The sequence below is a fragment of the Miniopterus schreibersii genome (genome assembly GCF_964146895.1).
Source record: "Miniopterus schreibersii genome assembly, chromosome: 1".
Classification (NCBI taxonomy): domain Eukaryota; kingdom Metazoa; phylum Chordata; class Mammalia; order Chiroptera; family Miniopteridae; genus Miniopterus; species Miniopterus schreibersii.
In genome coordinates, this window is record NC_138101.1 from 192527100 (window position 1) to 192551380 (window position 24281).

A 24281-nucleotide genomic window follows, 5' to 3' on the forward strand; every position below is an offset into this window, starting at 1 on the left:
CAAGGCAGTAAATGAGCCCGTATTAGTGGACGTGGAAATCAACAGGCCCATGTGCGCCTGTTTTGATCAATCCAGGAATCTTGGAGGGGATGGGAATGGTGAAAGCCAGGAGGCATAAACCAGGGTTGTCAAGTACTACCAAGGCTTCAAACACCGGAGAGGCCTGGCCTTGCTGGGTTTATTGGCCCGCAATTCACCAACTACCTCGCCCTGTAGCCATGGCAACACCCATGCCAAGGCAGCGCCAGAACTCACCTTTGGATATCCACACAACCCACCGAATTTGCACCTAAGCAGCTCAAATAAAACCAACAAGGGCATCGCCTCCTGCCAAACCAAGGCCACCACGGTCCGTTTCTCCATCACTAGCTCATCCAGGGAACACATTCTTTCACTCTTTACGCCCATGCCCCCTGAAGGGCGGGCGAGTCCTGAACCACGACCCCCTTTTTTGGGGGGTACAGTAAAAGATAAAAGGAGTTTTTTCTCTTTTGCGGGGATGGACATCGGAGACGAAAGAAAACCGGATGCGCACACAAACGTAACAGTTGCCTCAGGCCGATGAGCTGATATGATCAAAACCTTTTTTTTCAGCCAACATCTCGTAAGCGCGTCTGTCAGGCAAGCTCGGTTTTGCCCCTGCAGGCCACTGTTTCGGGAGCGATAAACAGTTTCCAAGACGGCTGTGTGATTTGCATTTCCAAACAACAAAAAAAGGCACGCTGCGCGGGTGGGACGGCGCGCGGCGAGCCCGAGCCACGACGGGCCGGGAGAGCGTTCCAGAACCGCTTTCCGGCTCCGGCCGCATGCCCGGCAAGCCAAGCTCACTTCTGCTCCTAAAAACCCAGCGGAATCAAATCGCCCTCCCTGCGCACGCCGACAGAACGCCAACCAAGCGGTTTTATTGAAGCGGCGGCGAAAGCTAGTTAGACAGATAGACGCTGCCCCCTTTCCTCCTCCCAGGGTGGCCGCCCTGCCCTGAGCTCCCAGCCTCCAGCCCTCGAGTTCTATCCCCACCACATCCCTGGGACCAGAGCAAAAACAAAAACACCCACCGCAAAGTTAAAAAGGAAAAGAAGCCTCCCCCCCCCCCCGCCCCCCCAGAACTGCCGTCGCACAGCCCTTTTTCTACCGCTCAGAGAGCGCGGTGGTTAGCCCCGCCGCGTCTCAGGCAGTCCTCACTGCCACCAGTAAAGATGGCGGCCCCAGGCGGAGCCGCTCCCTGCCAGAGGCTCGCGCGCCGCCCCGCCAGCCACGACCACTCACGCGGAGCCCTCCACGCCCGCCGCGCTTTGACGCATTGCAGGTGCGGAGCGGCCAATCAGGCGGCTCAGCTCCTTCCGGCCAACCACTGCAGGGGCGCGCTGGCCAATCAGAGCGTCCTCGTCGGACTGAACTGGGAGAGCAGCCTGGGCAGCGCCAGCTAAGCAGTCGGCGGCCGGGAGCGCTGTGGGGCGTGTGCGCGCGCGCGCGCGCGCGCGCCGCGCGCCGCCGTGTGCTCCTCCGCCGGGAGATATAGTGCCCTCGCCTGCGCCCCGCCCCGCCCCGCCCGCCCGCCTGCGCGCGCTTGAAAGGCCGGGGCGGGAGGTTCGCGCCTCCTCTCCTGCTCCGAGACCCGTAGTTGTTTTAAAAGCTATATAGTAAGTTCGCCTGCCGCGGCCCTTCGAGGGCGATCGCAAACCGCCTTTGCTCAGTGAGGCCGCGCTGCCTGCCGTTCCTTCGGCACGTTTTTGGAGGAAAGCAGTTGCCGCCGGAGAAATAGGAAAACCTCCCCTTATCTCGGAAAACCTCCCCGATGCCAAGGGCCGCGGAGCTGACCCTTCCTGTTGACGAGCGAGCGAAGGCCTTAGCGCCCCGGAGCGCGCTCGTGGGCACTTTGGTTTCGGAAGGGCCGGTTTCCATCCCCTCCCCGCCCCCCCCCCCCGCGGCTTCCTGATCTCCTCGCCCGGCTGGAGCTTTCTGCCCGGTGCCATCAGGAGGCCAGCCGGGGGCCCCCGGGACGGAGGAGGGCCTGGGAGCTGCTGGTTAGCTCCTCGGTAGACGGAGGGGAAGCTGGTCTTGTCCTCCCCCCGTGGAAAGCCCCTTATTACTTCCCTGTAAAACGCGCTGCTAGATAGAGATTTAGCGAAATGACTGCAGGGGTGGGCCCGGATCGGGTACCCTCATCTGTCTCGTGCTAGAAGCTGTCGCTGAGCCCCGATTGCACGAGCGACATGTCTGAGCCTCAGGAAGGGGGGTCACACAGCAGTCTCGGAGCGGAGCACAGCCCGCGCGTGGGATCCAGGCTGCCTCGTCTCCCACGAGCCTGTGCGTTTCTACTGCAGCAGCACCCCAGCTTCTGGAGCTCACATTGTAGCTGCGAGGTGGCTCAAGCATTTTGGGGAACTTGATTGTGTAACTGAAGGAAACTGCAGGGGCTAAGGGAATAGTTTCCTCTGAACATGCTTTTCAGTCGTGTCCGACAGAACAAAGTAGCAGAGAAGAAATGTTCCTTGGTTATTTGCCTTGCTATAAGAATCTAGCTAAGAACATTAAATTCTGTGGATGTCTTAGAACTGCCATTTCATTTGACATCCTCTGTTTGTGATTTTCCCACAGTAGGGCTTGGATAACCCAATGGTTTTTTGTGATTGAACTAGATGCACATCCTGTTTCTAAGATTATGCTGTTCATGGCCTTTCCTTAGGTTTTTATAACCAGTAGCGGTGAGGGCACTGTACCCACGTAAAGGTTGTTCTTTGATCTAAGGCCATAGTTGCCAGTTGCCATTTATTGCTGTTGCTTAAACTTTTACTCAAAGCCTTGTTCAAAAGCTGTGGTTTTCTTTCTGTAGGCGGCTAGTAGTCATCCCCAAAGATGTTTGCCAAATGAGCAAATATCTGAACTTCCAAGTGCGCATCTCACCATAAAAAAATACCTGCCCAAAGAAACAACACGTCAGATCTCTTTTGCCATGTATATGGTATAGGAAACATGTATCGTAACTTCTTTGTATCAAGTCAGATGGTGATGTGAGAAGAAAGATCTGACTTTGCCACTAACAAATTGGAAATTCTTAGGTAAGTCCCTTTGTACTCAGAACCTCAGTTTTCTATTCTGTAGAATGAGAAGATTGGATTAGATGACTTCCATATTTTTTTCCAGCTCTAATATTTGATTCTGTTGTGAAAAATTTGGACTATAACTTAATTGTGTCATTATATTCAGGCTTACCTGCTTCTGCTTGTAGTGCTTTAGGCTTTTAAAGTCACCTTTATATTTATTTTCATCTTTAATCTTCACAATAATTCTCGAGGGAGAGACCCCACTTACAAAGAAGTTAGGTTTGCTAAAAAGTTTGCCCCAGGTTTATCTAAAATGTGAATCTGTGTGCCACAAAATATTCCTCTAGGCTTATTACTTCAATCCTAGAACATACCAAATTTGCTGCTTTTCGGTGGCCAGCAAATTAGCTCACTAAATTGTGAACTCCTTAAGGACAGGGTGTATCCGGTTCATCCTTATATTCTCAGTGCTTAGTGAATTTCATTTTACATTCCAGGAATTCAATAGAGGTTTGTTGAAGGAATGAATGAACAATAATTACGACAGTGGTGGAAGAATTGGATGTAAAAGGGTTTTTGGGTTCTAATCAATACTTATTGAGAGTCTACAATGTAGAAGTGGTTTTTTTTAACACCACAATTTTTCTCTCTCTTTGAATTGTCTCCACTTTTTATTTTAAATTAAGGAAATATCATTATGGGGCACTAATAATGTCTTCCTAAATAGCAGAGCTTATCTCCAGGCTCTCCTTTGTATGCATCTATTACATTCTTTGAAGAATACAAAGACTTAGAAGAAAATGATTTCATAAAAATCTGACTCAAACAAAATTGCTCACTTTCCCCTTCTATTGTTGCTTTTCTGGCTTTTGTAAAGAGATAATGTCCTGTACCTAGCTTTTGATCTTTTTTTGTAGTTTGTGGAAATAAACGTCAGGATTAATCAGTCAGTTTGCGTAGGCATGGCCTAGTCTGTCTTAAGTATTTTAATCGAGTATCATTCAACAGAGTAGGAATTCTATAATGATCATAAGTTTCACCATTTATAAAAATATGTAACTCGTGAGTCAAGTCTCCTATGACCATAGCTATATTTATATTCACATCTCCAGGGGTCTCCTAGTTACTAGGGAATTCTGTACAAGTTCCTCACAAAATTCACAAGCAAAATATTTAGCATCATAAAATCATAAATCTGGGAGGAACCGGAGAAAGGCCATCTGGTCCACCATGTCCATTTTTTAGATAAGTTCTGCGAAGTGACTAGTTAGGGACAGAATGGGCTTTAGAATTATGCTAGACTGTTTTTTCCTTTGACCTTTGATTACGTTTTAATCAAAGATTAATCGTAATAAGAGGAGCAGAGGAGTGCCACCATCTACAAGGCCTCTGAGTGACCGTGGAAAATCTTGAAAGGCTGCCTTGGACTTTGTTACTCTGTTCAGGGTTTGGCTGTCTTGAATTGTTGTCTGTGCTAGGCCTTATCTATACAGTTGTTTAAAAATCTTTGACCTTCATTTAAATTGCTGACCCTTTCCTGTTGTTGAGCCTTATCATAGTTTCTTTACTTATGTCTTCTTAATTCTAGAAGTGTTTCTCTTTCTTACTCCCCCAAAGCTAATGCTTTGACATGGGTAACAAGCAAATGAAAGGAATCAGAATTCTTTTGTAACATTCTGAAGTATTTTTTAGGATATGGCAAAGTGCTAATGAAGAATAATCATGGTTATATATTTTCATTTCTCATTATGCAACTTTTAGGCTGGTTCCTAAAAAAAAAAGGTTCTCTTCTCTAGCTGATTAAACAGGTGTGGACTGGATTTGTTTGGAAATGATGTTCTTTCACAAAAAGAAAACCTCGTTCCATGGCTCCAGCAGCACCTAACCCCCTAACCTAGCTGGCTGTCTAGCAAATGTTCACAAGCAAAATGCATTTAGAAAATAACAATGGCTTGGTGGGAGCCTATGGTATCACCATATAAAATAACAGGCTGAGATATATGCTGCAACCTCAAAGTATTACAAAATTCAAAGTTCCCACAGGTACAAAGGGCTGAATAGCTGCTATGGGTTCTCCAGCTTTCTTTAGGATATGAAAATCAGAAATGCCTTTGTTAGAATCACTGTGGCAAGAGGCCATGTAAAATATGGCTTATGTATTTTGCTGCTATTCAGTTTTGAGGTCATTTCCTAAGTTTCAGACTGTGTGCGAAACAGGTGCAACTATGACGCTTTGGGTAGCAGGGAAGAGCTAGAGCAGTGAAACATGAAACTATAAATCAGTTCTGTGTCACAGATCTCTTGGGCTGCCCTAGAAGAGGGTGATGACTCGGCAGCATTCCTGATGAGGCTGCAGAACGCTTGTTCCCAGGCACCAGCCTGTTGGGGGGTGCCGAATGATGGAAGACCTTGGGTCTTCCCACTGCTCAGGCATTAGACCCTTGCCTCAGCCGTCGGCTGGTTCTGCACTGACTGGTGATCTGACTTTTGTCAATTGAGCTGACTGATATTTTAAATATTATAAACTACCACACCTTACATTTGTCTAGGGCTTTATTCTTTACAAACGAGTTCAACCTTTTTCCCCCTCTCATGTAACCCTCACAACAAGCCCTTGAGGTGTATGATTATTATACCCATTTTACAACTGAGATAACTGAGTCTGTGTGGCTAAGTGGCCGAGGAAGCAGCCAAGAACATTCCACAACATTGCCAAAGAGGTTCCTTGGGAATAACTGTTTTGAAAACAATGAAAATAAATCTGTCGTTGAAATAAGACAGCATTTCTGTATATCCTCTTGTCTTTTGGAGGAGAATGTGGAAAGAGGACGGGGCATACCAATACTCAGTTGTACAGCTTGAAAATTCTCCTGAAGGCAAATATTTTCAGTGAGCAAATGAGCCAATCATCCTGTTGTGATGCCTAGAATTGATTTATTATCCAAGGACTCAGAGTCTTTATTTAGAATGAATGAAACTCAGGAAGCGCTCTAGCAGGTTTGGCTCAGTGGTTAGGGCATCGGCCTGTGGACTGAAGGGTCCTGGGTTCGATTCCGGCCCAAGGCATGTACCTTGGTTGCAGGCTCGATCCCCAGCCCTGGTGGGGCCTGGTGCAGGAGGCAACCAATCCATGATTCTCTCTCACATCGATGTTTCTCTCTCCTTTCCACTCTCTCTGAAAAGCAATGGAAAAAAAATCCTTGGTGGGGATTAAAAACCAACAACAAAAAACTCAGGAAGCATCTTCATTGGACTTAAAAAGAGACCCAGTTTTTCTGTTCAAGTGCAACTTGCCTTTGGCCATGTTTTCTCCATTACAGGAAGCAGGGAATGGATTCACTTATGTGGAAGGAGGGTAACCAACCTGGACCCTATGTGACCCTAAGCAGGGATCCAAGCAGGAACTGTCAGAGTGTTCCTGAGGAGGCGTGGCTTGCCACCAAGTCTAGGGAGACTGGCTTCAGAAGGTAGGTCCGCATTAGAGCAAAGGACTTTCTTTTCTTTTTTTGTCTCCTTTGGAAAATTCACATCTAATATCTTCTCCAGTCCCAAGGGTGAATTGAGCTCAACACTAACTAATTAAATGATCTTTCGGTATTTATTGACTCAGTTACTATTCTGAGGTCAAGGAGTATAAAATGGTAGCTTCTGCTACTACCTGATTTCGGAGGTAAGATGCATGGAAAGATACCAAGCAGAAATGGATGAGAGGGAAAGGAGTTCAAGAGAGACGTTCACAAGCTGCTATGATAATCAGGAATGTTTGAAAGATGTGGGGTTGAAACAGGGCATGAAGGGCCATAGGATTTAGAAAGTCGGTGAGGACATGGACAGGTATCTGGACGCTGGGAATGGCATGGAAAGGGCTATGAGTTGGAAAGGCACAATATGTGTTCAGGGCACAGAGAGTAAGCCAATTTGAAACAGTTCATATTTGTAGAATAATAACAACAAAAAATGTTGAAAAAGTAGATCAACAAACTGTTGAAGGGCTTTGAATCCTAGGCACAAAGACTGAGCATTTTATCTCCTGTGGGCATTGGGGAGCCAAAGAAAGTTTTTGAGCAGAGAAGTGATGTGATTAATTGGGTGGCTGTGTATTGAATGGATCAGAAAAGGACAAGCTTATTGGGACGAATAAAGAATCTGGATGTGATATTAAAAATTTTTAGGGCCCTCCAGATTCTTGATCCAGGCAAACATGGTAGTGCTGTCCAATAGAATTTTTGTGACAATGGAAATGTTTGCTGTCCAATATGGTAACCACTAGCCATGTGGGCCTACTGAGTACTTGAAATGTGGCTAGTGAAACTGAGGAATCAAGTTTTTTGTTTTAATTAATTTTGATTTAAATAGCCACATTTAAATAGTGTCCAGTGGCTACTGTATTGGGCAGCAAGGCTCCAGAAGGTAGGACAAAGGTTTTCATAGTGATTGAAAACCAAGCCACACTGTTACACCAAACTAGACCTTCCCCCTGTTGGAAGTGGTGAGGCCCATTCTTTGGTATAATCCACAATCTACATCAGTTTATCTGATTTACCATTATGGTCCAGTTTTCTGCATGTCAAGACCTCAGTGAAAGTATCAATTGGTGCCAGTCACTGGCTCTGCTCTTCAGGCAAACTAAGTCATCCCCAAACCTGCCATTCCAGTTTACAGCTGTGGCCACGTATCCCTCTACTGAATAGCTTTTAAATCATTTGTAAGCTGCTAAATGCCTATTATTGCTTGGATGTCTTAGACCTGGCCTGCTCTTTGGTTTGTTTCCAACTCTAGTGCATGAGAAATGAGAAGTTGCTGGTCACTGTTTTATGTTGATTTAAATTACTTTTGCACTTGATTTTTAGATTAATGGGGAAATGGTGATTCAAGAATTTCCAAAATAATATAATTTAGAGACCACATTGCTCAGTAAGTCAGCTGCGTTTAAAAATAAAATCAGCTTGAATTTAGTGTAAACAACTAAAGCACAAAAACTATGATCTTATCCCATTGGGTATTTAAAGTCTGAATTCATGTACTTGGTCCCTAAGCCTGTCTAACCATTTGTTGCTTGTGACAAGAGCTCAGCAGGTCAAAGCACAGAGCTAATGAGGCCCGACTCCTGGGTCCAGTCTCATTAATGGTCCATTATTTTGTTCTGTTCTCTGTCCCTGACCCCTTGCTGTGTTGCATATTCATGACCTTGGTCACAAGGGTGGACCAGGCCAGAGAGGGACTAGTACAAATCCATCACCACAGCTACGAGCAAAACAAGCACGAGCTCTGTGAATGGAGGGCGAGAGGTGTCCTCTGCTATGCAAAGGGAAGTATTTAAAGAAAAGACCCTGAGAACCGGGCACACAGGCAAGGTGAATAGTGCTGTTTGGAAAGACTGCACTTTAGACCATTAACTAAATATATTGATGAACACTGCGAGCTGGAACACACAGCAGGACATGCGGTCTGGTTATGAGTCACTTGAAACTATGGGATGCTAAAGACACCCTCTGTGCTAAAGTTGATCATGTTTTCCTCCTGGTATGAAGTCACGGGCTAACCCTTGCTTGTTCTGTTCTGATGGTAACATCTATTCAAATTTAAATTTAATGTTAGAATTCTCATTGTATTATTTACCTATGAGTCATTCATAAATGATAATAGGAAAAAAGATAATAGCAAAATTTTAAATGGAAAAATAATTAGGTATTTTGTTGTTGATAAGATAGTAAAGCTTTTATGATAATCCTGTATAACGCTGAATAAAGTGTAAATCCACACATAAGCAGCAAGAATCTGTTCTGGCTATTGGAGATGGCTAGTGAGGTAGGGCGTACCAAATGGTGGACAGTTATCAAGGTGCTGTTGGACTCTAGTGATCTGGTTAGTAACAGAAATGATATTCAAACCTGAGATTCGGGTTTGGGGCTACATTCTTCCTACTCTTGTCCTATTTAACATTATTTTATTTAAATAACAAATAATAATCATTTTCTCTCAATATCATGACACATTCCATAGACTTGGTTCTCAGTAAGTTATGATATATAATAATGTGGCTTATTTTCTTGATTGCTGATCTCTCCATAAATTAGGAAGTTGATTCACTTATAGGAGGCTACAGTAGTCCCCCCTTATCTGTGGGCATTATGTTCCAAGGCCCCCAGTGGGTGCATGAAACTGCAGGTAGTACCGAACCCTATATATACTATGCTTTCACCTATATATATATATATCTTTTCACTTAAAGGAGGCACATTTAACTTTTATTTCTTAATCCTCACCCAAGGATATGTTTCTACTGATATTAGAGAGTAAGGGAGAAAGAGAGAGAGAGAAATCGATGTGAGAGAGAAACATTGATTGGTTGCCTCTTGCACCCATCCCAACTGGGGATCGAACCCACAACCTGGGTATGTGCCCTGACTGGGAATTTAACCCTTGACCCTTCAGTGCAGGGGTCAGTGCTCCAACCAGCTGAGCACACCAGCCAGGGCAAGGAGGCACTTGACAGCTTCTCTTTGGCACATCCAAATTGCCAGCATCACTACTCTTGCTCTTTGGGCCATTGTTAAGTAACATAAGGGCTACTTGAACACAAGCACTGTGGTACTGCAAGTCTATCTGATAACCCGGACAGCCACTAAGTGACTAACAGGTGGGGAGCTTATACAGCGTAGATACGCTGGACAAAGGGCTGAGCCGTGTCCCAGGCAGGATGAAGTGGAACTCTGAAGATTTCATCATGCTACTCAAAGCAGCATGCAATTTAAACCTTATGAATTGTTTATTTCTGGAATTTTCCATTTAATATTTTTGGGCTGCAGGAGACTGTGGGTAACTAAAAGTTCAGAAAGTGAAAGTGTGGATAAGGGGGGCCTACTGTACAGTTGGCCCTTGATAAACATGGAGGTTAGGGGTGCCGGCTTCATGGGGAGTTGAAAATCTGAGTGTAACTTTTGATGCACCCAAAACTTAAGTTGTCCCTTGGTATTCATGGGGGATTGGTTCCAGGGCATCCTGCAGAAACCCAAATCAAGTCATCAATATAAAAATGACGCAGATCAATGCATATAGTCAGCCCTCTGCATCAGTGGACTCACAACAGTATAGGCATTTATTGAACCCTCGCAGTTCAAACTGTGACCTTTGTGTTGGTCAAGGGTCAGCTGTATTTGACTTTAATGAAAACCCTGTGATCATCTAAGTTGTTAGAAGAATCTGCTTCATGAAGTAGGCAAATCCTTCACATTGTATGTTAAAAAATGTGAAATATTGATTTTAGTAATATCTAAGATTAGAGGCCTGAATAAGGGCTCATGCTCTATTTTATGCTCCATCCTGACTCATGGTAAGATCTTGGGCAAGTCACTTGACCTTCTTATATTTCAGTGTGGCAAACTAACCATAAAACTGAATAAAGTATGACCTCATTATAAACCCAATAGACTTGAAAGCCAAGATGTGATTTGATACATTTAAAAATTACCAGAAGATAACTCTAGATGGTAAATATGAAGAATCAGAATAATGAATTTTACTGTAATAAGTAAAATGATTCTGTTTTTAGCAAGTAAAGTCATGGAAATTATTTTATTTGAGTGAAACAGGTTAAATGACAGAGGGAGAAATACTGTTTTAGAGAATGCCTGGTTTTCAAAACCATAGACTGTAGTAATTTAACCAAAATAATGATAAGGAATGAAAGAATATTGTAAGATAATGAATCCTTAATAATTAAATACATTTCATTTCTAGGCCATTATTTCCTACTTATACAATATATTTCATGTTTTAAAATGTATTTAATTAACTACTATGTGAGGAACCTGGTAGAAGAATACAAACTCCTTTAGGAATGAAGCAGTTTCAATGATGTTTGGCTATTTACACTGTAACGCACTGGATTATTGAATATCCTTTAAATTGACTTTGTATTAGTCCCCTTTCCTCTCTCTCCCTATTTCCAACTCTCCCATTAAAATATACACTTTATTCCCATTCAAGTTTCCCTCAGTGAGCACAGAATGGTGATGACGATGATGATGATTTGTGAAGTAATGTCTTTCTAATCTGCAGAGGGAAGGTTCACTGGCTTTTCCCCTTTCTTTTTTCTTTTTCCAGCCTTTCTGCTGAACAGCAGGTTCACCCTCTCTGCGGCATTCTAGAAGGAACATAAAAGTCAGAACAGCTCCGCAGATGATTGCCTGAGGTTACCCCAGAAGTCCTGTGGCATCTGCAATGTGCCTGAACATTTCCCATTCTTTTAAAACATCTTTCTGCAGATTTTGCCAAAGCCAGAAACAAACATAACCAAGCCAAGCCCTTTGGAGCGGAGCTTGTCAGTCCACACTTTGCTGTGTGTAAGCAAATGGTAACTGCAACTGTTGCCCAGGCCCTGTAAACAAAAGGTCCAATGTGTTCTGCCTTGGGGAGAAGGGAAGCTGCAGCGATTCCTTTCGTTTGGACAAGATTTCTTTTTTTCCTTCTTTTTACAAGTTTGAGGCTTCAAATCAATAGCTGGAATTGTCCTTTTTTCTAATTTACAGAAAAATTGAAAACATTAGTAAATTTAAAGATTAAAATACTATTTAAAAATGAATATAATCTAGATTGTAGGTTAACATATAGTTTAGCTCCACAGTAGAATCAAGTAGCTGTGTGTTCCAGTTGTACTCTGAGGGATTCCAAGTATTTTTTCGTTGTTTGCGTCTCTGGATTTATGAATAAAGAGCTGATCCCTCTCAGGATCAGGAAAATTAAGAAAAATAATCAAAGCATGGGTTTTAAGGTCTATAGAAGATGTACAGGTACGTTAGTTTTAGTGAGACTGCAGTCAGGATGAATAATAGTATTTTCCATCAGAAAAAGAGAACAGAACAGTAGGGGAGAGATATTATTCAGGGATCCAAAAAAAATCAGTGGAAACGTAAAAACATTAAGAGTGGCTAAGCACATGAGCATGGTAGATATGGCAACTGAGCACATATAATTTGTCTCAGATACTGCTTCAAATTTTGAGAAGGAAAACGTCCAACAAATTTTTTGCCCGAGATAAACTGCTCTGCCCCTTCGAGACCCCTCTCCCCGGGAAGCTGAAGGTGTGCGGTCAACGCCTCTGTCCTGCTCCCAGCTTCCCGCGGCCGCCCCTGCCCCAGGACCCGGCGCCCCAGCGGCGGGGCAGGAGATGGGGACGGAGCGTGGGCGGCTGGGGGGTCTCGGGCGGGGTGAGCGGCGGGCGGCTTCTGAAGCCCAGGGCCGCCTCTGGTGCGGGCTAGGCAGGCGCTCGGTCCCCGCCGCAGCCGGGACGGGCCCGCCCCGCGGCCCCGCGCGTCTCCGGGAGCCGAGGCCCGCGGCGGCGGGCGCGCAGAGGGCGGCGAGAGGCCGGGCGCGCCGGGGGCGGGGCCACGCGGCGAGGCCCGGCCTTCGCGGCGGCGCCGTGTGCGAGACCGCCGCTCGCAGCGAGGCGGCCGCGGCCGCGGCGGAGGGATACCGGGCGCCGTATATATTGCAGGGCGCGCAGGGGCGCGCTTCGGCATTTGTGCTGGGAGTCTCGCGGCGGCGCCGTTACTCGCAGTCGGGCGGCGGCGGCAGCGGCACAGCGCTCAGCGCACAGCGCGCCTTAGCAGCAGCGGAGGCACCCCGCCGTCACAGCCCCGCGCTGGTGCGGCCACCCTCGGTCCTTCTCCTTCCTGCGCACCATGGTAGGTCGGGGAAGGCAAATGCCGGCGTAGCAGCTGCCTGCCCGTGGTTTCTTTACAAATTTTTAGTTCGAGTTTTTTTCCTTTTTTGCTTTTTTTGGGTGGGATTTCCCCTTTCTTCCCGGGCATTACGGAGCAGTTGCGGTTAAAAAGGATACATTTCGGATTTGCATCTCGGTTTCCTCGGCCAGCGATGCTCGCTTAAATTTTGGTCCTCCAGGGGCTCTGGCTGCAGCGGCACCGGGGCTTCCGCATCCACCCCCTCCCCCAGCCCCGCACCACTGCATCCAGCGCGCCGCACCCGGGCTGTCCGCAGCGCGGCGCCTCGGCCGGGACCCGGGGGGGCGGGGGAGCCGGGCGGTGCGGGGCACCAGCCCCCTCCACCCAACCGCCTCTTCCCCAGGCTGGAGGCTGCCCGTCCAGCGGGCCGGGGCGAATGAATGGGCCGGGGCGAGAGGGTGGCGCACAGAGCTCCAGCCCGGCGTGGGGGGCGCCGTCAGTGTTGCCCCCCCCTCCCCGCCGACCCCGCCGGGCACTGTTTCTCAGCCGCCGTCCCCTCCTACCTCCCGGGGGGCGCGGCGCGGGCGTGGGCTGGGAAGGAAGGAACCGGGGAAGGGTGGGGTGGGGGCAGGAAGGCGAGGGGTGGGGGGCGGAGGGCGGAAGCAGCGGGCAGGCCGCCCTGCGCCCGGGTGGGGCCCTGCGGTGGGGCCGGGACTCGTGTCTCCCAGTTTCGCACCCCTGCAGCCCCCTCACCCCCGGGCGCAGACCGGGGGTGCTGGAGCCGCTGTATACCCGGAGGCCCCTTCCCGCGGGAGGCGCTGGGTTGGCGCTAATTGGGGCGGGGGGGGCGGGGGGGGGCGGGGGGGGCGGGGGAGGAGGGAGCTGGCGCGCGGCTCGGTTTCCATTAGAGACGCAAAGTTTCTGCTCCGGGAGGAGGCGGCGTGGCGGGCTCGCCGCCTGGGGGAGCTGGAGGGGGTGGGAGGTGCAGGGCGGGCTTTGTGCTCGCCCGCCGCGGCCCCGGATTGGGAGTGGGAGGTCGCCCTGGCTGGTGAGGGGCGGCTCCCACCCCCGCGCGGGCCACCCCCTTGCACCTCGCCTGCCCTTGGGGCGCGCTCCCCTGCCCGGCCCCCGGCTCGGCGTTTCCGCACTCCGCGCCACTTCCCAGTCCGCAGGGAGATGCCCTCCACGTTTCCGCTTTCTCTGCAGCTTCTAGATTGCCAGATGCGCCTGTGCGCCTTGCTGGGTGTGTTCTCCACGGCCCCCTTCCTCCCTGAGGCTGACATCACCCACTGCGTTTTCTGGCTTGGCTGGCTAGGGAGATGGCCCCCTTGCAGTTTCAGAGCACCCTTGTTCCTTAGGCCAGGGCGATTGGGCGATATTTCTTGGTCGAGGAAGGCTGCTGCTCCCAATAACCTCGCTAACACGATAGTTCTGCCGCGGGGTGGGACTGTGCTCCCCGGTAAGGGTGACAGCTTCTCTTTCAAGGTGTGGCAGTGCTTCCTGTTGTACAAGACAGACGTAGCGCTGGCGTTACATAAATCATCGTGTCTCCCTCCTTTGATATAAAGGAAACCTATTTGACAGGCACAAGGGTAGAAAGGAAGGAAGACCCAGTTCTAATATAAAAAAAGTTTTTCAGTATATTGGAACACCGTTCCTATTTGTGAAAGTTTTCATTTAAGAGTTAGAATAAACTTAACACCGTCAGCCTTCTGTTAGGACTTCTTTTGTAGCTGGCTTCATTAGGTGTCCTTCATTAAAATAAAAATACGTATTAGCTCTCCTTGAGATCTCGAATTCCCCTGGCTGGAGACAGGTTCAGTATTGCAGTGAGAGTTATCTCCGTGCCCACTATCACCCCCTTAAAGTGTTCATTATGAGCAGCTCTTATGTCATTTTGAAGGTAGGTAAATATCCAGCAAAGTTCCTCCTCTCCCAAAAAGAGAAGGTATAGTCTCATAATTGTGTAGTTTTCGGTGTGCTTAGTATTTGCAGTTTTGTAACAGCTCAGTTACAGAAGGTTCCATTTTTTCCCCCTGGCTTTTGAGTCAGGATAATTTAACAGAGGGCATTAGCCATTGTAAATGGTGGACTTTTAACAAATAACTGCCTAATTTAAACGATTGAAAGCATTTATTACATGGAAATGAAGTTAGTAGGCTAACCCTTTGTGGTGTATTTATTTTTTTCTTCTTAATTATATCTCATAAAATGGATGTAAAAGCCTGGTAATCCAACCAGTGCCATTATGTAACACCAGTTTGGAGATTTGGAGCGCCCGCAGCAATGCGCAAGGTGCGCTAAAAGCCTGCCCCTGGACAAGATCCTGGCTGCGGTGACAGCAGCGTCAGGCCGGTGGCTGCTCGGGTGGAAGCGGGGACTGCAGCAGTCCTGGTGCAGCAGGTGGCGCTCTTCTTTCTCAGCGTCTGCTGCTGCAGCCTATGCTGGGGACCCTTTGCCACTAGAGGTGCCATTTTTCAAATCATGACTTGACCCTTCCTAGTTAGACCTCACTGCACACAACCCTAGGCCCAGAAAAGAAAACCCAGAGGGAGCTGTCGCTTCCTTGTCATTCTTTATTTTTAAAATAGCATAAAGAGTTTTTTATTTTAGTTGTTTTCGTTAAATGACAGCGCTCAAAGTTTTCAAACAGTTGTTATATTATAAATATTGACCAAAGGTCACTATTAAAAGTATAACTGGAGCAACGGTGTTGATCTCAGTGCTGTAGACTGAATTATGACCTTTTCTTTCTCTGTGTAGGCTGATCAGCTGACTGAAGAGCAGATTGCTGGTAAGTTGATGACTTCAGGGAGTCGTCCCCACTAGGCCAGAACTAGGCACCAGTCAGTTTTGGTGACTCCTCTGTCCCCTCTCCCCTATAATCTGAACAGTTTTCTAAGAATCTGTATAAGTGAAAAAAGCAGAAATATTTAGGTCAGATGTTACTCCTTGCCAGCATTTTGGAGACACATGGAAGTTAGTGGAACTAAGAATATCCATTTGTTACACTCTGGAGTAGCCAACTATGTTTTCATGGTGTGCGAGGTTTTGCATATAATGAGGCTTCAATGAGTTTACTACTCAGAAATGTAGTTCAGAATTTTTATGCCCCAGGTCTTTTAGAAATCCGCCGTGAAACCTGTGTTTGATACTCTAAAATCTGTGGGAATGAGTGAAAATAAGTATTAGGACCATTATAATAATTGGGAAGGGAGTTGTGTTCAGATTTTAATGTTCCCTGGAGGACTTTTTTGAGATAGTTTCTCCTTAGGAAGTCAGGAACGCCTTTGGAATATTCTGAATGCCATGTAGAGAGAACACACTGGTTACCTGGGAATGTACATCTTAGTAACCGTCATGTTGCTATGAAATGATGTGTTCTATGGCTATAGAAATTTAACAGGAAGGGACCTTAAGGGAACACATGGACCAGTCTTCACTTGTCATATAGGACTAATTTAAACGTGTTCAAGCTTAGCCTTTTTTTTTAAAAAAAAAAAAAATATCTTTATTGATTTCGGAGAGGGAGAGAGAGAAACATCAGTGATGAGAGTCATTGATCGGCTGCCTCCTGCATGCCCCCGACTGGGGATCGAGCCTGCAACCCAGGCATGTGCCCTGACCGGTAATGGAACCCCGATCGCCTGGATCCTAGGTCGACACTCAACTGCTGAGCCACGCCCGGCTGGGCCAAGCTTAGCCTTCTTTAAAAATGTGAGAATATTGTGGTTTTATGGAGCTGGTTAACAGGAGCAGTGTTTGCTCTATGGACTGCTGTAGGCCAGTCCAACAGGACTATTGTAGTCTTTATTTCAGTAGATAAAGACTAGGCAGTTTCTGTTAGCTTGCACACCGTGGACAGCTTGCTTTGGCAAGCCCCAGAGAAGTGTGTATTGTGGCTGGGTTGGGTAAAGACATTCATTCTAAAAGGTAAACTTTTGTTTTTAGAATTCAAGGAAGCTTTCTCCCTATTTGACAAAGATGGCGATGGCACCATCACAACAAAGGAACTTGGCACTGTCATGAGGTCACTGGGTCAGAACCCAACAGAAGCCGAATTGCAGGATATGATCAATGAAGTGGATGCTGACGGTAAGAGCTTTAGAACTATGAATGAGTACCAGTGTTGTGTAATTCAAGTTCAGACATGTTATGAGATTGCTTTTCAGGTCCCCAGAGCAAAATAAATGTGCCAAGATCCTTTCTGTGGTTGCCTTACGGCCACTGGCAATTAAAATAGGAGATTATGGGCCTGCCTTTTGCCCCTTTCACTGACTAGAACGTTTCCTGGATCAGATCACTGTATTGTTCTTTTCTACCTGCCGTGACCTACAGCTCAGTCTCTTATCAACTGGCCCGTAAGTCTGCACTGAATTCTGTGGGGAAGTAAAAAATAGCCGTAGACCTTTTTAAAAAAGCTTATTGTCTCTAAGAGGAGGAGAAAGACCCTTAAGTGAAGTGGGTGAAGAGCATTCTTAGACATTAACACAGAATTGGATACAGTGTGAGCTGTAGATGTGTTTGTTGAGGAGAATTTTGAAGCTCTTGTGAGGCTTGGAGGTGGGGGTACATGATAACTGTAGGGAATAGATATACATAACCTAACAGGAGGAGATGTGTGAGGCATGGAGCAGGAAGGAACAAGCAGTAACCCCTGTAGCAGTTGGTCACCAATTAGTCATCTTCTGGACTCTAGAACAGTGGACAGTAGACCTTTTATTGCTCACTTCCATCAGTAAATAGTTTTTGAGCTCACCCCCTCCTGAAACCATATATATTACTAGTAAATATACTATGTAACATTGTAGAACATAGTACATTTTTAAAAGGTGACCTAAGAACAAACAGTTTGGATCTAGACTACTTTCTAGATGATGGACTTGATAGTAGTCATTAAAAAAGTAGAGTTTCAAAAGGTGATGCAGTTGAGTTACACTTGTCTGGTAACATGCATTTAGAAGCAGGGATTTTGGTTAAATTCTTTAACGATGGTTTTAGCCCATTCAAACTACTTCTAAAGACTGTTTTCAGCCTTAATATTGTTTTGGAAAAAGAGATTGTACATAGTTCTCTCTAGTTTGCTAAAGTGATCAGCTTTCTGGGAACATGGGGTGTGTCTCCTATTTTGTGTAAACCCTGTGAAACTGGGCTTCGGGATTAGCAGAGTATATTGGGCTCTCTGAGATTGTATGGAACAAGGGGGGTTAGGTCCTTGTGACAGAATCTAGTATTCGCAGTGAATAAATATGATGATGCCTAAGGACATACATCTCCACTTGGCTGTGAGCACACTAAATAATTAATATGGACTTGTGTGCATATTAATAATGCTTTAAATTTTGGAGGCCAAAAGAACTTGAAGGGATCTCTGAACTACTGTTTTGATTTAAACGTACTGGTGAAAATTAGTAACTTGACCTAAGGCTTTTTTCTTCTAATTTAACTTTGTTTCCATTTAATTCAAGTTACATTGTTAATCAGGTGGTTTGTCTTTGGCCTGTTCACCTAACTCTTGGTTTTAGAGGAGTTGTTTGTAATACTGGCCATAGGACAGATTGCTTTGACACAGTTTTCTAATGTTAATGATCTGAGCTGTGAAAACACTTCTGAGTTTTGTGCTTAATGGGAAATAAAGATACTGAGTGGGGAGAAAACGATTAGGTGACTTATCATAACGTGGCTGAGAAATGCCCCCTGGAGAAGACTTTCTAAAGCTTTATGGTCCGTGGCATAATAAAGTCAGTTTTCCCCTCATGATCCTTGTCATCTCTGGGGGCCCAAATCTAGGCCTTGACCAGCATCACTAGCCAAGGCAGAGTTGGATCCCATTGATCGCCCTAGCTTGGAGGGGAGCGGAGGGGCGGGGCGGAGACAATCTGGAATGCTTCCCTTGGGGGTGGAAAGAGTCAGCCTGCAGTGCTGTAAGCTTTTTTGTCCTGAATTGTACATCCCCCTTCTGTGGTAAAGGTTCTGTATATGCTGTTTTCCTTTGCATCCTTAAATGCTACCCAGGGCACTGATTATTAGTTTGAATTATGTGACTCATGTGCAATTGCCCTGTGAAGCATTTCAAAAGTTTAGACCTATAAGTGGTTCAACCTAATAAAATAATTTACCCGTTTGTCCTAGCAAGCGCTTGCCATTCTATAAAGTGGTTCTAAAATCATTACTGCAGCGGAGCATTGTTGGAGCACTTATTTTACGTAAGCTTTTTGTTTTTTAATTTGAGGCAATGGCACCATTGACTTCCCAGAATTTTTGACTATGATGGCTAGAAAAATGAAAGATACAGACAGTGAAGAAGAAATCCGTGAGGCATTCCGAGTCTTTGACAAGGTAATCCTGCGTCTGCATTGCAGACGGTACTTAAGTACTGCTTTTCTGCTATCGTTTCTAAAAGCTTCAACAATCTGTCCTAGTTAGAAAAACTTACCTAACTGCCCGAGCCTCTGAAATCTCACTTTCAAGTATCCCGACTTATTGCAGTAACCTTATCGAGTAAGAGCAAGCAGAAGAAATAGCTGAGAAAATTTGAACCTAGTTTCTTGATCGTTACTTTCAATTTCTCATAGCTTTTGAAAAGCCCCTGTGTGTCTGCCTTTGCCAACTGCGTGTATGTAGTGGGTAGAGGTGGGAACTGGAGATCGGAGAATTGTCAACGAGAGCAGAGTTGGCAGTAACTTGAGAGGTCAAAAGACCTACTTGCCCACACAAACCACTATCATCCCCCATTAGTAACAATTGCTGAATGTTCACAGGACGGAAATGGTTACATCAGTGCGGCAGAACTGCGTCATGTCATGACAAACTTAGGGGAAAAACTAACAGATGAAGAAGTAGATGAAATGATCAGAGAAGCAGACATTGACGGAGACGGACAAGTCAACTATGAAGGTAAACACTGCGTTTCTTCAGCTTAGTTTTCAGTGGTCTTCCCTTCGGAATCTATAAACAAGTTAACTGCTTCACTAGACAGTCACTGGTTTTTTTAATGCAGAGTAAAGATGTGTTCATAAAGCTTTTGAAGATAACTGAAAGTTATGATCATTTGTCTTTTCAGAATTCGTACAGATGATGACTGCAAAATGAAGACCTACTTTCAACCTTCCCCCCCCTCTAGAAGAATCAAATTGAATCTTTTACTTACCTCTTGCAAAAAAAAAAAAAAAATCATTTCCTCATTCTGTTTCTATATAGCAAAACTGAATGTCAAAAGTACCTTCTGTCCACACACACAAAAAATCTGCATGTATTGGTTGGTGGTCCTGTCCCCTAAAGATCAAGCTACACATCAGTTTTACAATATAAATCCTTGTACTACCTTAATGATAAGGAAGCACTCAGTGGACTCCTTGCAGCTCCATTTGCTAATGATTAAGACACTGTTTGGGCTGGCCAGTTTTTCATGCATGCAGCTTGACAATTGAGCACAGTCAGGCATTTGTATTAAAAACGAAAAATGAAAAAACATTCAAAACCTATTCAAATGGGTTCTAGTTCAGTTTGTTAGTATAAATTGTCATAGCTGGTTTGCTGAAAGCAGACATTTAAAATTGGTTTACCTCAGAATGTGTGTAGAAAAATGGTTGAAGAATAAACTGTCTAGACGTAGACCCACTAACAGGATGGTCCCTCTTGTGCCCCGACCCATGGTGACGGTGACACATCCTGGTGGCATGCCCCACGTGTGTTGGTTGGTTTAGCGTTGTCTGCATTGTACTTAGAGCGAAATGGGTGTCAGGCTGTCACCATTCACACAAATTTTTAAAACGAAACTTTTACCAAGGGAGCATCTTTGGACTCTCCGTTTTTAAAACCTTCTGAACCATGACTTGGAGCCAGCAGAGGTAGGCTGTGGCTGTGGACTTCAGCACAACCATCAACATTGCTGTTCAAGAAACTACAATTTATGTCCATTCCAAGTTGTAAATGCTAGTCTTTTTATTTTTTTTTCCAATAAAAAGACCATTAACTTAAAGTGGTGTTAAATGCGTTGTAAAGCTGAGATCTAAACGGGGACAAGGCAGTTGGAGGGGAGGCCAGTGCACCTTTAACTGCCCCAACCCAGCATTGGGTTTCCCTCCCTCCCTCCCAGCATCCCAGCACCAACCTCTGAGCTGAGACCTTGCCTAAAACTAAGCAAATACTGGCTGCTTCATCATGTTTATGGACATGTAGGTCTATTGTGTTTTCACCAGGGGGAGGGGGAACAGTGAATCATGGTAACTTAATGATTATTCAGGCAGTGGAGCTCTTAATGAAGGAAAAAAAAACCACTTTCTCTCAAGCATGTATTTAGGGGTTCGTCTCAGTTGTGCTGCTGATTACCTGTTTTATGTAACTACTTGAGACCATCTGTGCAAGAGACATGATTTAGTGTGTCTGTAATTCAATCCTCGCTGTGTGTGGTAGAAGCAGTAGTCACTTTTCTAAGCCAGTCTCTTCATGTCTAAAAGACACTACCAGTCACCTTTTGATTCACAATTTTTAAGTTATGATTATATCCACCTTAGCCGCCTTTTACTTTTTTAAAAAACTTGACTTGACTTTGCTTTTTCCCCCCATGTAGAACTAATGGTAGCCCTCAGCTTAAAAGTAAAAAACCACCCAGGAGGGAATCTTGTGTCTAATTATAAACCTGTAACCAAAACGAAGATGCTGGTACTGGTCTTTGCAGTGGGATTGGTCTGCTTAAAAAGCCCCTTTGAAGGCATGTTGAATTTTGCAGAACTCTTTGAAATGAAGGCTGGATGTGCATTTTTCAGGGTGTTAACTGGTTGTATCTTATTAGCAAGGAGGTTTGGGTTTTGAGTGTTTGTGTGGGAGGTTTTAATTTGCCAGGGAACAGTGGCAGGCTGCTTGCGAGGCAGCGAGAAGCTCTTGGCAGCCAAATGGGTGCATTCAGGGCTGATTTATAGAGACCCTTTGGCTTCTCCCTCTCCTACTCCCCGTCTTTCTGGCATTTTGCAGCTTGTTAGATTTCCTGCCAGAGGGGTGGGTCAGAGCAGTGGAGAGGAGCCTGCCCAACTGCCTCTGCGGCTGGTCCTTAGACTCTGGTAAAAGGCAGGTTCATGTCATGAGCTAGGCTTGGCTTTCATGCTTTCCTGACTCTGGAAGGATCACCTAAGAATACCTTGGGGATTCTGGTGAGATAGGAGTACCGAGGGCTCCTGGTTTGAATAAAGTATTGACCTGGTTGTTTCTTGCAGGGAGGTCCAATAGCCTGACTGTTGACACAGTCTCAGGCCTGTGGCAGATGACTTCTGGGTAGTTTCAAAGAGGGCTGGGGGTCACTTGTTGAAAACTTTGTCTTCTATCTTACCCTTTCAACCAAGTCTTTTTCTAAAAGCTGGGTGGACTCCATTTCAGTGGTCCCACGGTCTTTCCTAAAAGACTGCCTTTGAAACCAGATTCTGATAGGGCCAGGATCCTGTGTGGGAACCAGAAGCTCTTCCCCAAGGGACTGCCGTGTTGCGGCGGTTTTTGGCGCAGAGGTGCGGCTGAGTCCACTGGAGCCTTTTTCCTCTGGCATTTGAGGGGACGACCAGCCAGGGGTTAGGTGTTCGCAGTCTGTGTGAATTTGAGAGAGGAAATAGCTGGATGTTGTGGCAGTATTTTTTAAGTTGGTTAGCACCTTCCTGTAAACTCTTGCCCCCTACTTCTAACTGCTCTATAAATATACATATATATATTTATATATATAAAGTGACTAGTTTAACTGGCATCCCGCTTGAGCCTGAGACTTGCCATAAAAAACTGCTGAGTACTTGGCACTTTCATAGTTTCGTTCTCCATCTGTTTGGGGTAGGTGTTGAGCAAGGCAAATGTATCTTGATATTTCAGATGGGCTTTTAATGCACTGTTGCCAAGGAAGGCTTTTTCTGATTTTTTGACAAATGAATTTTTGCACACTTTAATTGGTGTCTTTCAGCAACTTAAACACATTGAAAATTAGCTACTGTACATATTTTTATATTCTCTTTATAAATGCATGTCTGACTGTACTTGTAACCATATTGTAATGAGTGGCTGTCCAGTAGGCCCTGCACTGCTGTGGCCTGTCAGAGTAGCAGCATATTATTGGCCTCTCAGCATACTGGGAACGTCTTCCTAAACAAAGAATGTAAATTTGGTCAGTCTGCTCTTTGTTCATTCAATTATTTTAAATATTCGAACTAATTACTGTATATCTCAAATAATCCTTTTATTGTATATCCTAAATTTATCCTTTCGGCAGTGACTAGATTCCACGAATGTGTCTTAATCTATCCCTTCAGCTAACAATGACTATTTTCTTTTTTTATCCCTTGAAGTTGTCCTGTAGGAGACACTTTGCTGTCTGTATCCCTTGGAGTGAGAAGGTAGTGGCATGGGTGGGGCGCGTGTTCTTTCTCCAGATCTATTACAATGTTCATTCAACACGTCTGTAGCAAAGATGGTGGTAGTTCTTTTGTTACTGAAGTTTCCCTTCACCGTGGCGATTTGCAAAGGAGATGTACTTGAACGTTTCTGTAAATCTTAAGATAAACTGTTTGGAGATTTTACCACCTCTCTGATGGGGGACCAACTCTATGGAAATTGTAAATAAGTTTTATTTATAAACCTGGCACTGTATTCAATAAACATTTCTGCAGCCTTTCATCTCTAACTGCGAACTGTGTAGGTTTTTAGTTTGCGTAGCTTCCAATCCCTTCACTCAGTGAACAAGATGTACCTGCCCACGGGTGTAATTCCACCTAGGCTCTAGCTTGGTAGGCAAGGGCCCAGAAATACACAGCCTAGTGCAGCCTTATTCTAATTTTAAGTAGTTTGGATGTTAACCGACGTTTTAACACAATCTCTTGGCCTACTATGTATCCAGGCTTGCCTTGTGCAGAACACGTACACCATAAAACGGTTGATTTCCCTTTAACCTCAATGTTAATCCAAGTCTTCAGGAATTGTAGAAAGGAGTACACTTTTAAGAGTAAGATGGGGCCCTGGCTGGTGTGGCTCAGTGGTTAGAGTGCCCGTACACCAAAGGGTCTCCGGTTCGATTCCTGGTAAAGGACATGTACCTGGGTTGCAGGTTCCAGCCCTGCCTCGGTCACTGCACTTGTGGGAGGCAACCAGTTGATCTATCTCACATCAATGTTTCTCTCGTGTGCTCCTCTCCTCCCTCGTACTCTGAAAATAAATGGAAAAATATCTTTGGGTGATGATTGACAAAAAAACAAGGGAATTTTAAATGACCTAAACACGTAGCTTTGCCATGTCAAGAGCAGGGTAGCCGAGGAAAATGGAGTGGCTACAACTCTACAACCGTGGAGTTGGCACCTCCCCATTCATCAGTGATGTCCCAGACAAGCTCCTCTAACAGGAAAGGCCTTCTGGCTGCCACCTGTTTCCAGAAGGGTCTTTTCCCAGCCACCTGGCCCGTGTCCTTTCTCGCTCTGCACAGAAGCAGGGAGAGGGCTGTAAAGAAAGGGAGTGATCACAGGGTAAGCCGTGCTTTGGCCACAAAGCTTGAGACACATCTCCAGAGAGCGTTTAAATAGGCCCTCTCAGATAC

General features: G+C 45.6%; 1 protein-coding gene and 1 long non-coding RNA gene across 2 annotated transcripts; both read left to right on the plus strand.

The window, feature by feature from the left end:
• The first annotated feature begins 1399 nt into the window (after positions 1-1399).
• Positions 1400-11781, plus strand: LOC308552547. Its single transcript, XR_013998127.1, has 4 exons — positions 1400-1640; positions 2834-3059; positions 6365-6511; positions 11151-11781. It is a non-coding gene; the product is annotated as an uncharacterized lncRNA (long non-coding RNA).
• Positions 11782-12450: 669 nt separating this feature from the next.
• On the plus strand, positions 12451-20708 carry CALM1 (calmodulin 1). Its single transcript, XM_081127781.1, has 6 exons — positions 12451-12730; positions 15491-15521; positions 16679-16822; positions 18960-19066; positions 19489-19624; positions 19791-20708. The coding sequence occupies exons 1-6, from the start codon at positions 12728-12730 to the stop codon at positions 19817-19819; spliced, it is 450 nt and encodes a 149-aa protein (XP_080983907.1). The 5' UTR covers positions 12451-12727; the 3' UTR covers positions 19820-20708.
• The last annotated feature ends 3573 nt before the right edge of the window (positions 20709-24281 follow it).

What these genes read in the sequence shown, in the direction of transcription:
- CALM1 (XM_081127781.1), top strand. An exon ending in CATTCCGAGTCTTTGACAAG is followed by an intron (nt 19,067 to 19,488) that starts GTAATCCTGCGT and finishes GAATGTTCACAG; the next exon opens with GACGGAAATGGTTACATCAG. An exon ending in CGGACAAGTCAACTATGAAG is followed by an intron (nt 19,625 to 19,790) that starts GTAAACACTGCG and finishes TTGTCTTTTCAG; the next exon opens with AATTCGTACAGATGATGACT.